The 13,373-nt window shown below is 45.3% G+C and overlaps 3 protein-coding genes across 3 annotated transcripts; 1 reads left to right on the plus strand and 2 right to left on the minus strand.

The window, feature by feature from the left end:
• Positions 1-878: 878 nt before the first annotated feature.
• Positions 879-3,419, minus strand: LOC109759963 (succinate dehydrogenase subunit 3-2, mitochondrial). Its single transcript, XM_020318793.4, has 3 exons — positions 3,233-3,419; positions 1,960-2,025; positions 879-1,486 (listed from the first exon to the last, which is right to left on the minus strand). Exons 2-3 carry the CDS (start codon positions 2,021-2,023, stop codon positions 1,161-1,163), a joined length of 390 nt encoding a protein of 129 aa, XP_020174382.1. The 5' UTR covers positions 2,024-2,025; positions 3,233-3,419; the 3' UTR covers positions 879-1,160.
• Positions 3,420-3,648: 229 nt separating this feature from the next.
• LOC109759959 (phospholipase A I) lies at positions 3,649-11,523 on the plus strand. Its single transcript, XM_020318786.4, has 18 exons — positions 3,649-4,404; positions 5,150-5,297; positions 5,444-5,522; positions 5,616-5,769; positions 5,870-6,079; positions 6,192-6,437; positions 6,530-6,692; positions 6,777-7,037; positions 7,134-7,252; positions 7,336-7,497; positions 7,718-7,910; positions 8,044-8,180; positions 8,658-8,796; positions 8,929-9,135; positions 9,217-9,682; positions 9,768-9,984; positions 10,056-10,145; positions 10,807-11,523. Exons 1-18 carry the CDS (start codon positions 3,838-3,840, stop codon positions 11,245-11,247), a joined length of 3,999 nt encoding a protein of 1,332 aa, XP_020174375.1. The 5' UTR covers positions 3,649-3,837; the 3' UTR covers positions 11,248-11,523.
• A 231-nt stretch (positions 11,524-11,754) lies between these two features.
• Positions 11,755-12,988, minus strand: LOC109759964 (protein LHCP TRANSLOCATION DEFECT). Its single transcript, XM_020318794.4, has 2 exons — positions 12,526-12,988; positions 11,755-12,448 (listed from the first exon to the last, which is right to left on the minus strand). Exons 1-2 carry the CDS (start codon positions 12,796-12,798, stop codon positions 12,191-12,193), a joined length of 531 nt encoding a protein of 176 aa, XP_020174383.1. The 5' UTR covers positions 12,799-12,988; the 3' UTR covers positions 11,755-12,190.
• Between the last annotated feature and the right edge of the window lie 385 nt (positions 12,989-13,373).

The following is a 13,373-nucleotide window of genomic DNA, read 5'->3' on the forward strand; positions in this document are numbered from 1 at the left end:
TAGTGTGTGAATCAGCTTCGCAACCAAAGTACAATTTAAGGTGCTTCAACAAATTGCAGTAAAAATGACTCAAATCCAAATTCAGTTTCACTGGCAAAGCTGATTTGTAATAGCTGTTTGTTTTAGATTTTAGATTTAGTTTCACTGGCAAAGCTGATTTAGAATAACTGTTTGTTTCCAATTCTAGATTCAGCTTCACTGACAAAGCTGAATCTTATTCCTGAAGCTCAAACAAACAGAGCCATAGTCCTCAATGGCCGGTATAGATTCACCATGCAATTGCGGAAACATGTCCCGCTTCACCTAGCTAATCATCAAGCGGGTGGCGGAACACCCATACGCTGAGCAGAAGCGCGAGAACGTGCAGCTGCTCCTGCTCTCTGTGGTCATCGACAAGCTGAAGCAGCTTCAATGGGTTTGCTCAGATCTCAGATGGAGATGAAAGCTGCTTGGCTGGCGTGGACAAGCGCGTGCTCGCAGGTGTCATGGCGAGGACGACCGCGTTCTCGTCGCTGGAGCGGCCAGACGACACGGCGGTGTTCTCGTCGGTACAGCAGCCAGGCGAGATGCCATGGATGGCAGGCAGCACAGCAGCTACGAGCACAACGGACCAACCACGACGAGGCGATGGCGCAGCCCTTGACAAGACCAAGGAGCGAAAGCGCATGCGAGACAGAGAGTGCCACGGGGAATTCTTCCACGAAGTTTATTTTTAGCCCGGGCATTTGAAGCCAATTTCCCCAGGAGAGTTGTCCACAGGTGGCAGCCCAGGGATCAGGCGGGGATCCCGGACTTCCCCCCCACAACCAAAACATGCCCTGGAGTCGAAAATACAACACTTCCAACATATGTGCAGCAGGAAACATGAGACACAAATATCAGTTCAACAGACAAAAACTATCAACACTAATGCCCCTTCCGCAAGAAGGAAAACACTGAAACCAAAGCAAAAGATCTGGTTCGGATTTGCAGACCTCATACCAAAGAAGACCCAAAATTATGTTTTCATTACACTGATGTTTAGGATAGTTTCCCTTATTATTCATAAAATCTGCACGATTGATAGGACAGTTATTACAACTGCACCTACAGTTGCATTATGCCCAACGACGAAACCGTCACAGCAGTGTTACCCCTCATCGTTGCAGGCTGCATTTCACTCAGACCTCAAACATGACGCCGAACCTGGTAGCAAGAGGAATGGATATGATGGCAGCACCCAGCGCAGCGCCAAATATACGGTGTGAGATGGAGAACGTAGCGCTCAGCTGTGGCTTCTTCAGAGGAAGATGGGGAGACAGTGGGCGGTTCGCAACAGGAGTCGACAGGGGACGACTTGTATGCAGGGATCGGTTTCCAGATGGAGGCATCTTCTGTCGCAGAGCTCCTAAGGGAGAAGATGTGTAGCTCCTTGCTTGCCCAATGCTTGAGGAGTGTCTAAGGCCATCCATGTTGTTGAAAGACGAGTTGGAGGTACCAAAGGCACCTGAAGATAAAGGCAACAAATGTGACCGGCCTTATTAGAAAAGTAAACTGCAGATTCTTAGAGAAGAATAGCAAGAATGATGAAAACAATGTTGATAATAGTATAGTACCATTTACACATAGCAATTGCATGCCAAAGATTTATGAACTAAAAACATGGATGTTCTTCAGTAAACAACAAACTGACTTACGAACCCATATATGCAGATGAAAATGAGATATAGATGCATTCTCTTATAACACACCAATCAAACCACTCTATCTAATATTCTTTCCAGCTTGCACCTCAGCTGTTAGTCCATTACACATCCTACAAAAGTACACAACAAGAATGCACTTGAAAGGCGCATATGTGCACCCACTATGACCTATACTAGTATTGACTTGTGGACTGGTGCGTTTGTTTGATATCTCCAAACTATTTCAGAATTCAGAGGTACAAATAACATAGCAAATTCCTTCAAGAGCGCTTACCACGGAGAGCAAATGGAGCGTCTCTCAGGGGTGCAAAGCGGGTGCTGCTGTGATACTTGTCCATTCCTGCACAAAGAAGAACCAATATCATCAATACATGAGCATCAGCACATTTCGGTTATAAAGAAAGTGGTTCTTTGTCTACTGAACTTGGAAAGATCAGATTCATGTCCATACTGCTAAATACCAATACCAACTGAAACTACTGAGTTCTATTTATTGAAATACAGATAAAATTATGCATTTTAACGAATTTCCAGTAAACCCCGAAACTAAGGGTGCCATAAGCCAGCTGACCAGATAAGCTACAGCGAAAATAAGCTAGTGAAATTAGTGATTGCCTGTTTGGAAAGACTTGTGGATACAAATTTGTTGTCTATGGTGAATGGTGGAGAGTCTTAAATACCCCTAGACTAATTTGTTTGGTGTTTAATAGATGATGAAATTCTTGCTTTGGACTGGCACGTTCACAAGACAAAAAATACAAAAACAGAAAGCTCCATCCACTAGACCAACAAGAAATTAGTCATTCACTAACTACACGGATTTGCGAAAATTTTCTCAATTCGTTACTGATATTATACTCAACATCTGTATGCCTCAATCAAGAATTCAGTACACACAAACGCATCTGAAATAAACACATCACATAATAGAGTTTCACCATCTACCATCAATCAATTCGCAAATTTACTGACCGCTTCATAGGTTTGGCTCATTACATAGACATGAAATCACCGTAGAAATCCTTCTCGATCGACACAAAAACCCACTGAATAAGCAGAATCCTTATGGTACTACCGGACGGCCCTAATTCTGAAAAGGGGAGGGGGAATTGTTTTAAGCAGATCTGTCCAGACCTAAAAGTGGAGGGAGGAGCGGGGGGAAGTGGATGCCGACACGGATCGGCGCCGTCTGGTGATGTCAGGACGGCGGCTTCGACCTGGTCCTCGGGCGGAGCGGCGAGCTGTTCGCGTGGCGGGGGGGGGGGGGGGGGGGGGGTCGCAGAGGGAGGCGATCTGTGGCAGGGAGGGAAGGGGTGGAGCGACCACTTGACAAGCTCGCTAATCCCTAAGCGGCCGCCTCTGCTACGAGGAGAAGAAGGAGAAGGTTGATTGGTGGGACGGGGATTGGAACGCTATGAAGAAGAAATCCACGTACGCGTACCCAAACGAGGAAGAAATCCACGTACGCGTACCCAAACGAGGATCACAAGCAGGCAGGCATAAGAAACAAATAAAAACAAGGGACGCAGAGAATGGAAGATCCGTACCTTCCTCCGCGTTGCTGCGCGGGGCGAGAGCGGAGAGGAAGCTCGGTGAAGATTTGGGGACGAACGAGACGACGGCGACGGAGACGGCGGCTGCTTCCCTTCCGTACCGCTTGGTTGGACGAAGGAAGATGCACGATGGGATGGGGAGGAGATAGATGGCTGGCTGGGCTTAAAACAAAGTGAAGACAATTGGGCTGGGCAGCGCAGCTGAGGGAAATTAGGCCCATGTATGGACGAGGCCTCGCCTCTCCAGCTGCTTGGAGTTAGGTGGCCTCATAAAAAAAATATTTGCTAAAAAAAACAAAGCTGTTTGGAGTTGGGGGTTTCGTTAATTTCGGGTAGGAAACGCTGTGCCGTGGACCCGTACAGTGTCGGTAGCGGAGTTTGGAAGGTAAAACCCCAAACAGAAAAGAGACGCAAAGAAATGACGCGGAAAATTCCGCAGGGCCAAACCAAAGGAACCGAGACGCGCAACGCCCACACTGCCTGCGCTCCTCTGATCTGCGCTCGTCTTCCTCCTCACACCACTTCCTTCCTCCCAATCCCCCCGCGCTTCCTGATTCGAAGAACCCTAGCGCCCGCCATTTGATGCGGCGGCGCCCGCCATGTCGTCATGGGGCCTGGGCTGGAAGCGCAGCTCCGAGATCTTCCACCTCACCCTCGACTACGGCGACTTCGCCGACGAGCCCGATCAGGACCCCTCCTCGCCCCCGGCCCCGCCCCCGCAGTCCCCCACCGCCGCGTCGCCCACCGCCTCCTCCTCGCCCGTCGCCACCATGAACGGCGACCTCGGCTTCCGCATCGAGCTCGACTGGTCCACCAGCGACGACGAAGACCAGGTCGCGCTGCGCCTCCAGTCCCAGCTCATGGTCGCGCTGCCCCCGCCCCACGACGTCGTCTGCGTCGATCTCAAGCCCGCGGACGACGGGGACGACGTGGGGGTGGAGATGCGGGTCGTCAGGAGACGGGAGGCGCTGCGCTCGGTGCGGGTCGCGCGGGCGCTGGGCTCAACGCAGAGCACCGGTGACGGCGCCGTGGTCCTCGCGCGCCTCATCAGATCCAACCTCGCGCCCGCACCGGCTGCTGATGGAGCCGTCGCCGCAGGGGTGCCCGTGCTCGCCGACCACTGGCGCTCCGTCGCGGTGCTCAGCCTCTGCAACTGCGGCCTGATGGTCAGTCCATTCCTTCCTCTCTCACTCCCACACATTCGAATTCGTTGTCGTTTTCCATGCGCGCGTGATTAATGTAGATACGGGAAGTGCCATCGTGGGTTTGGGATTTGTGTAGAAGCTCCAGGGCGCTGTGTTTGGATGCTTGCTCTGCACTGGTCTGCTTTTGGTTGTAGAGATTCTTATCAGGTTTAACCTCGGGCACGGGTGTATAGCTTGGCGCCAGGTTACTGTGCTTTGTGGTGACACATGCAGCATGCTGATGGCGTGTGAACATTTCTTGGTCATACGTGGCTGTTAGCTTTTACTAGAAACCCTGCTGTTCCAGTGTGAAATTCAGCATCATGTGTTGTGTAATGACTGTTGGTGTTGAATCATGTCTGATCTAGCTGTCTGTTTGATGCTTAATGCTGATCATTTTGTAGGAAGATGCCTGTTCTGTGCATTCAGTATTGAACAGTCAAACCTAACATTTGCAGTAGGACAGCTTCTGGACTTTTTTGTCCAATGAGTGAAATCTTATAGTTAACGTGCCAACTATCTTATTAATCCTGAGCTTAGGACCCCTTAGGGCCTTTAATGTGTTATTAACAGTTTGACTAGTGTTGTCGACTGTGACTTGTTACGTGCTTCTCAATTTTGAAATACTATTTGTTATGTTTTTGTCGGCTGCAAGGCTATGAAATTTGAGATTGATTGGCATCCAAAGGCAACTCTAACCATGAAATGTTATATGAAAACTTGGCAGGTGCTTCCCGTTGAACTAACTCGCCTTTCGTTTCTTGAGAAGCTATATATTGACAACAATAAATTGTCAGTTTTACCACCTGAAGTTGGTGACTTGAAGAACTTGAAAGTGCTTACAGTTGACAACAACATGCTAGTTTCTGTCCCTGGTTAGTGAGCACACCTTTAATTCATTAATAACTCTAAAATTAGTGTTTACAGCTTTGTGGTATCTCAAGACTTCTTGCCATTCAAGGTTATGCATATCAACTGTCCTTGCAATTATCTAAGCTTTCTCCCCTCCTTTACCAAGCAGTAGAACTGCGGCAATGTGTTTTGCTGGAGGAATTATCACTAGAACACAACAAGCTGGTCCGCCCATTATTGGATTTCAGGTTATTAAATATTATTTATAGAGGTTATTTATTTTCTGTAGCTTCTATTAATTTGTGCTATTTTCCTCATAATTCATTGTCGATTTCCCGCAGGTCAGTGCCTAAGCTCCGTGTATTGCGCTTGTTCGGAAATCCCCTAGAGTTTCTTCCAGAAATTTTGCCGCTGCATAACCTTAGACATCTCACACTTGCAAATATTAGAATTGATGCACTTGAAAGTCTTAAGTCTGTCACTGTGGAAATAGAGGTAGATAAACTATCTTGGAATTCTATCATTCTGCTAGCTAGGTCATCTCATTACCTGCAACTCTTTTCTTGACAAGTTTGCCTTTGGGTTTTGTTTCCAGACTGAGAACTATTCCTACTTCATTGCGGCCAGGCACAAACTTAGTGCCTTCTTTTCGCTTGTTTTCCGGTTCTCTTCCTGTCACCACCCTTTGCTGGCCTCTGCGTTGGCCAAAATAATGGAAGATCGTACCAATCAAGTTGCCATTAGCAAAGAAGAAAATGCTGTCAGACAGCTTATCAGCATGATAAGCAGTGATAATCGTCACGTGGTACCTACTCAACCCTGAACGTCCATATATTTGATGAATTTTGTGAAAATAGTTGTATATTTCAAGCATACCACATTTTTTTTACTTCAATAATTGAAAATCACCTTTTCAGGTTGAGCAAGCATGCCTTGCTCTTTCGTCACTAGCGTCAGATATTTCATCAGCAATGCAGCTGATTAAGTGTGATATTATGAAGCCTATAGAAGCTGTACTGAAATCATTTGATGATGAAGAATTAATATCAGTATTGCAAGTCGTGGTCACGTTAACTTTTGTTTCTGATCATGTTGCTCAAAAGATGTTGAGAAAAGATGTGCTCAAGTCACTGAAAGCACTTTGTGCACACAAGAACTCTGAGGCAAGATGATCTGGATTTAGACTCTGGTTGATGGTTGATATGTTGTTTGGATAACCACTGGGGGCTCACCGTTATTTGCTTCCTTTTGTTAGGTGCAACGCTTATCTCTATTTGCAGTTGGCAATTTGGCTTTCTGCTTGGAGACTCGTCGCACCCTCATTCACTCTGAGAGCTTACGTGACCTCTTAATTCGCTCTACTTTTTCACAAGAGAAGCGTGTCAGCAAGGCAGCTGCTCGTGCTCTCGCAATTCTAGGTATGTATGTTGTTGGTTCTGATTGACTTCTCGTGATCAGTCAGTAACCATAACATGTGTTGATGTGTTTGTGGATCTCTTTAGGGGAGAATGAGAACTTGCGTCGGGCAATAAGAGGGAGACCAGTTGCAAAGAAGGGTCTGCGCATTCTTTCAATGGATGGTGGTGGCATGAAGGGCCTTGCAACTGTCCAAATGCTAAAACAGATAGAGCAAGGGACTGGGAAGCGAATACATGAAATGTTTGACCTCATATGTGGTACATCAACAGGTGGCATGCTTGCGATGGCTCTTGGAATCAAGCAGATGAGTTTGGATCAGTGTGAAGAGATATATACAAAACTTGGTGAATGCTTTTTTGGTTCTTCATGTTTCATTACTTTTTTAATTATATTAACACTAATGTGCTGTCAATTAAACTGCTGTTTTTTACTTTTTTTAGGTAAACTTGTATTTGCGGAACCTGTCCCTAAGGACGAATCTGCTACATGGAAGGAGAAACTTGATCAACTTTTCAAAAGTTCATCACAGAGTTTTAGAGTGGTTGTACATGGGTCGAAGGTATAAATGAACGATTGAACTTCGTTGTGGCGTTTCTTGTTCTGCAGTGTGGTGAGGTAGTGACTAAGATATTTTAATTACAGCACAGCGCAGATCAATTCGAGAGGTTACTAAAGGAAATGTGTGCTGATGATGATGGTGACCTTCTAATAGAGTCTTCTGTGAAAGGCATTCCGAAGGTTTTTGCTGTATCAACTTTGGTCAGCGCCATGCCTGCCCAACCATATATATTCCGGAACTATCAGGTTCTTTTTATCCTCCATTATTGCTCTATCGTTTTCAATTCCAACTGTAGTTTGTACAGCTGTATGCTGGGACTATTTAGTTATCAAAATTGAAATCAGAAAGAAAGATACAAAGTATTATTTAGTAGTATTACTTTAGCTATCAGCGTCCTCGTGCTTCCATTCTCTGTCTTCTCTTTTTATGTTTTGTGTCACATGATAATCTGATAATGTATTCCAGTATCCACCCGGCACTCTGGAGGTATCACCAGGAATGGCAGAAAGTCCATCTACTGGCGCAGTTGGAACGGTTGTTTCTGGTGCACCAGTTGGGATTAAACGTGGGGCTTTTATGGGGAGCTGCAAGCATCACGTATGGGAAGCCATAAGAGCATCATCTGCAGCTCCATATTATCTGGATGATTTCTCTGATGGTAAACATTCCTAAACTCGCTATTGGATTTCAATTTGTGCAAGAATTAGTATGTCTCTATTATCTTGGAGCATGTACCTCTGTACTCATTTATTTTGTTTACTGTTTTCTTCCTCTCTTTTTTTCCTTATCAGATGTAAATCGCTGGCAAGATGGAGCTATTGTAGCGAACAATCCCACGATCTTTGCAATAAGAGAAGCACAACTTTTGTGGCCTGATACGAGAATAGATTGCCTAGTTTCAATAGGGTGTGGCTCAGTTCCAACTAAGGTAATACACGTCATAGTTCTTGAATTTGCTGCTTCAACAACATCATTAAAATATTCAATGTTGTGCGATAGGTATCCATGTGCAACCAGTTCTTTTACTAGATTGGTACTTTCCTTTTTCCTGTGGGAAATTACTTTTCCTATTCTACAAATATTAGAATATCACGCAACAGAGCATTAGGCTTGTAAATTTTATGGTTAAGGTCTAATTATTTTCAATTAATGCAGGATTTTCCATTAAGTGGCATTATAAGTAATTTATCAGTCTAACCTGCTCTATATTTAGTGGTCACAGATCTTCCTCTTCCAGAAATAACAAATCCAGGCATAAATGTACTATGAGGAAACACCTAAGTCATCCAAGAGGAATACCGATTGCTTGTAAATTTACTATGCGTAGATTCCAGTGAACTTCGATCTGAGATGTATACCTTTGGCACACTGTTCTCATAGAATTCTGTTCTGTGTCTTCATCTAGAGCCGGAGAGGTGGATGGCGCTACTTGGACACTGGGCAAGTTTTAATAGAAAGTGCATGCTCAGTGGAGAGAGTGGAAGAAACTTTGGATACACTGATACCTATGCTTCCTGAGATGCAATATTTCCGCTTTAATCCAGGTAATCTAACTTTCAAGGAAGCTGTACGTTTGACCCATATCAACATAACCATAAGTATTTTTTAGTCATTTTGGCACTTTTAAAGTAACGATATTGGATAATCAAATGAGTGAGATCTTGTTATGTTGTCAGTTGATGACAGGTGTGGTATGGAGTTAGATGAGACTGACCCGGCTGTCTGGCTTAAGTTGGAGGCTGCAACCGAAGAGTACATTCAGAAAAATTTAGATGTTTTCAAGAATGTTTGTGAGCTTTTAGTTCCAAGATATCAAGAGGAAGAGAAGTCTTCTGGAATTGTCAAATCCCTGTCATTTTCAAGATTGAGTACATCAAAATCAGGTTTGTCTTATCTACATTCTGGCACCTTCAGGTAACATTTAATGGGATATGGGGCTGAAACATCTTATAATCATCTCTCAGGTTTAAGTGAAAGTAATCCTACCTTGGGATGGAGACGTGTGGTTCTACTTGTAGAGGCTTCATTTAATCCTGATTTTGGAAAGAAGATAAATCATACTCGTTCGCTTGAAGCATTCTGTTCTCAGAATGGTATTAGGCTTACTCTAATGAATAGCACTTCTGGATTTGGAAAGCCAACTACTGCACTCCCAACTCCAATTACCTCTCCCTTGTTTACTGGGAGTTTTCCATCTAGTCCACTTCTGTATAGTCCAGAAGGCACTCAACGGATTGGTCGAATTGACCTAGTTCCGCCGCTTAGCCTGGATGGTCACCCAGCTATGAAGTCATCACCACCAACATCGCCAATAAAGTCATGGCAGCCATCTGGACATGTTCGGTCACTGTACGACAAGTTGCAAAATATGCCTCAGGTTGGTGTGATACACCTGGCTCTTCAAAATGATTCAACTGGTTCGATATTGAGGTATTGTTTGTATATTTTTGTTTAGTTAAACAAGCATTTCTGTACCTTTAGTTCTGGTTATGTGATGCAAAACTTGCTATTGCAGCTGGCAGAATGACGTATTTGTAGTTGCCGAGCCAGGGGAACTTGCAGACAGGTTTCTGCAGTGTGTCAAAACAAGCTTGTCTACCATGCTGCATGGGTCTAAAAGAACGGGTGCATATTCTGTTTCAAAGATTTCATGCTTGTCTGAGTTAGTTGCGGAATGGCCATCGTTTGAAATCGGTGGGATACATCACCGCTATATAGGGCGCCAAACACAAGTAGGAACTGCCTTTTCCTTTTCTTTGTTTCCTAGACAGGTCATTGGGTATGCTAAGTTTCCTTGTCGCAGGTGATGGAAGATAACCAAGAAATTGGTGCCTATATGTTCAGGAGGACAGTGCCTGCTTGTCACATGTCACCTGAAGATGTTCGCTGGATGGTAAGCCATTATGGGTAGATTGCACTTCTTTTGAACTAGCCGTCATATGTCCATAGATAGGAACTGCTGTACAAAATGCCTACAGTGGAATGTAGTTAATTATGAAATGCAAGAGCATCTCCAACTAAAATCTGTATACATTATTGCTAGTTGATTCCTCAAATCAACTAGGAATACGGGGTCAAACATGCATATTGTTTCATGGAACCGTTATCAAAAGTTGACATGGTAAATGTACAGCTGACTTGAAAGATTTGTCATGAACCAAATTGTAGCGAGACATTGGTGGTTGGCATTGTTGTGGCAAAGAGGCACCGTTCACGTATATGACAGTGCAGGGGAATGGGGTATATGGGCGGACCTAGAGCGGAAATAACTCAGTATCACAGTACGCATCACACGTCACCTAAAGTAGGGGTGTTAGATACTATATATAGATATAGATAAAATATATCAAGAAAATCTATTTTGACCTGCTTTGGTCTGCACCCTGGTAGCATAACCTGGGCACACCCAGAAATATGTGTTGCGGGACAGATGTACTCTTTCAATAGCTGCCATATCGTAGGGTCTTTTTTCTGTTTGCCATGTTTTCTAAAATGCATATCCAGAGTTCACGGCGCTCTTGATTTGTTACCTTAAACTCATATTTTTGGCTCAGGTTGGAGCATGGAGGGAGAGGATTATTGTGTGCAGTGGCAAGTATGGTTTTGTTCATGGCCTCATCAAGGCATTCGTGGATTCTGGTGCCAAAGCAATCATCTCATCATCTGTCGAGCCTCCAGATTCCCAGGCAATCGCATACCATGGGATGGATGTAAGTGGAAGCCTCGAGAATGGGAAGTTTGTCATTGGGGATGATGAAGCTGATGAGTCGGAGCCTGAACCTGTTAGCCCTATAAGTGACTGGGAAGACAGCGATGCTGAGAAAAACGGTGAAGGCAACAAAGATATTGATGAAGAGGAGTACTTGGCTCAGTTTATCTGCCTCTTATATGACAAGTTGTTCCGTGAGGGAGTCACAGTGGACACTGCTCTTCAACAAGCACTCCGCGCACATCCTAGGTTGAAGTACAGCTGCCATCTACCGAATGTTTCGTAGTTAGTGATATTCACAACCCATACAAAAATATGAAATTGATGATACTAGAAAAAAATAAGGATCGTGTGGATTCATAATGGGGTTATAGAATTCTTTTTACGAGGAAGGGGTTATAGAGTTTATACTCGTGTTCATTGTGCAGGCGGAGGAAAGTGAATGTTCCCCAATTGAATCTTTTGGCGAATGCCGTTGTAAAACTGTAGTACATAGATCATGTACTGATGGAGGCTAATAGAAAAGCAAATGAAATAAAGGTTGAAGGCTTTGTACTGTGTAGTAGCGCTTCTGTTGAGATTCAAGTGCCTGAGGTGTTATTGTTGTATTTTGGGTTTTAGTTTTTGTGATTTCTTTCTTCTCAGCAAATCTGGCAAAAAAATACACTGTTTGATTTTCATTTTTCTTTTATTTCTTTAAATCTTGTGTTTTTGGTTTAGCAGATTCGAAGTGTGTGTAGAAACTAGACCCAATTGTAGGCGTTTTGGTGTAGATGCTTGTCAGAAAGAACTGTTGACCGGCACTAATGCCGGCTCAAATATACATGAATGATTTCTTGATATGCTTCACTTTTATGTGAGGGCACATTTGACACTCTTCCATTTCTGAGATTTCATTTACAAAAAAGAGAGGTTGAAGTAAGTGAATATACGCACCTACAAATTTTACATGGTTGCATAACATTAGCAGGCTGAAGCAAGGTTCTTCTTCCGAATAACGTTATATATCAATTGCCTCGGTTCAAGGATGACGCAACGAAACCTGCTCGTCAGGTTCAGCAACTACTCAAACTTTCAATGGAGATCAGCTCCTTCACAAAGCAAGGTCAGTCGTTGTGCCGTGCCGACCCGAGCAGCTCGTGAATCTCCCGGCTAAGCTCACTCTACCAACCGCAGCAAAACGGACGAGAATCTACACACCCCAAACCGGAATCTCCAAGCATGAGTGATCATGCCTTCTTGGCCACGGCGAAGCCGGTGATGAACTCCCTGACCTCGCCGCTGGCCCGGTCCAGCGCCGTCCTCCCGTCGGCGTCCTTGACGTCGTACTTGGCGCCGGCCTTGAGCAGCTCCTCGATCTTGGGCAAGTCGCCCTCGGAGGCGGCCAGAATCAGCAGGATGTCCACCGGGTGGATGCTCTGGTTCAGCAGCGCCTCCATCTTGTCGTAGGTGCCCTCCACCGCCAGCATCCCCATGTAGTTGAAGTACTGCCGCCCATTCTTGTCAGATGCCGAACGCATGCAGCAATGGAGATTCAGTGACAGTTCAGGGAACGGGTTCTCACCTGCTCGACGTCGTCGCGGTCGAAGTCGTCCCTCGCTTGGCTGCCGTAGATGCCGGCGCCCTCCGCGTCCTTGTTCCCGAACTTGAAGAACCCCACCCTGCCGCTCTCCCTCGCCGGCGCCACCTTGCTCAACAGTGACGGCCGCAGCCACGCTGCGCCGCCGCCCAGCTGCGGGGTCCTCAGCCCTCCCTGTGCCGCCCGCGGCGACCTCCACCCCGACGACGAGGACGCCGTCTTGGTCGCGAGCTGGATGGTGCACGGGATGGAGGCCATGGCGCTTTGCTGCTTGTTGGAGCGCGAGCAGGTCTGGGAGCGAGAGGTGGAGAAGGGCAGAGATGTCTGCAAGGGAAAGGATAAGTAGCACTGAACTGTTTGGTATGTACTTTGGCAGTGTGTGAAGACTGAAGAGCTTAGCCTGAACTTTCTGAATCTTTTGCCTGCCTCCCTGTTTGGAGATATATTGGACACTAGAGATATGTTGGAGCGGTGCAATGTCTTGTACTGCTGGACAACACGGGAGAGATTGACAGAATGGAGCTTTAGAAGTTTGTGAGAGTGAATGTGACATTTGTACTGGTGTGAACATGTCTGGTTTTTGAGTCATTTTGTTTGTAAGGCAGCCGGTATCATCTTTTGAGCAGCTAACCTATCCATTACCCCCTTTGTACCCCAGAATTCGAGGGACTCTTATTTGAAGGATTTTCATAGAAATTTTGGAGAATTCGAATACATAGATTTTTTTTTCTGTCTAGATTGTTTGATTCGTCATAGGCATTTTTCCTTGAGTTTCATTTGCACTAGATTTCGTAGAAAAATGTTCATCCACTCTAATATCTTGTGAAAAGCCC

This window comes from Aegilops tauschii, chromosome 2 (genome assembly GCF_002575655.3).
Source record: "Aegilops tauschii subsp. strangulata cultivar AL8/78 chromosome 2, Aet v6.0, whole genome shotgun sequence".
Lineage (NCBI taxonomy): Eukaryota > Viridiplantae > Streptophyta > Magnoliopsida > Poales > Poaceae > Aegilops > Aegilops tauschii.

Coding starts and splice junctions, on each gene's coding strand:
- LOC109759964 (XM_020318794.4), bottom strand. CDS start 12,798: ATGGCCTCCATCCCGTGCACCATCCAGCTCGCGACCAAGACGGCGTCC. Junction 12,449..12,525: donor ACCGCGACGACGTCGAGCAG/GTGAGAACCCGT, acceptor AATGGGCGGCAG/TACTTCAACTACATGGGGAT.
- LOC109759963 (XM_020318793.4), bottom strand. CDS start 2,023: ATGGACAAGTATCACAGCAGCACCCGCTTTGCACCCCTGAGAGACGCT. Junction 1,487..1,959: donor CGCTCCATTTGCTCTCCGTG/GTAAGCGCTCTT, acceptor CTTTATCTTCAG/GTGCCTTTGGTACCTCCAAC.
- LOC109759959 (XM_020318786.4), top strand. CDS start 3,838: ATGTCGTCATGGGGCCTGGGCTGGAAGCGCAGCTCCGAGATCTTCCAC. Junction 7,253..7,335: donor TGGTTGTACATGGGTCGAAG/GTATAAATGAAC, acceptor TTTTAATTACAG/CACAGCGCAGATCAATTCGA. Junction 8,797..8,928: donor ATATTTCCGCTTTAATCCAG/GTAATCTAACTT, acceptor TTATGTTGTCAG/TTGATGACAGGTGTGGTATG.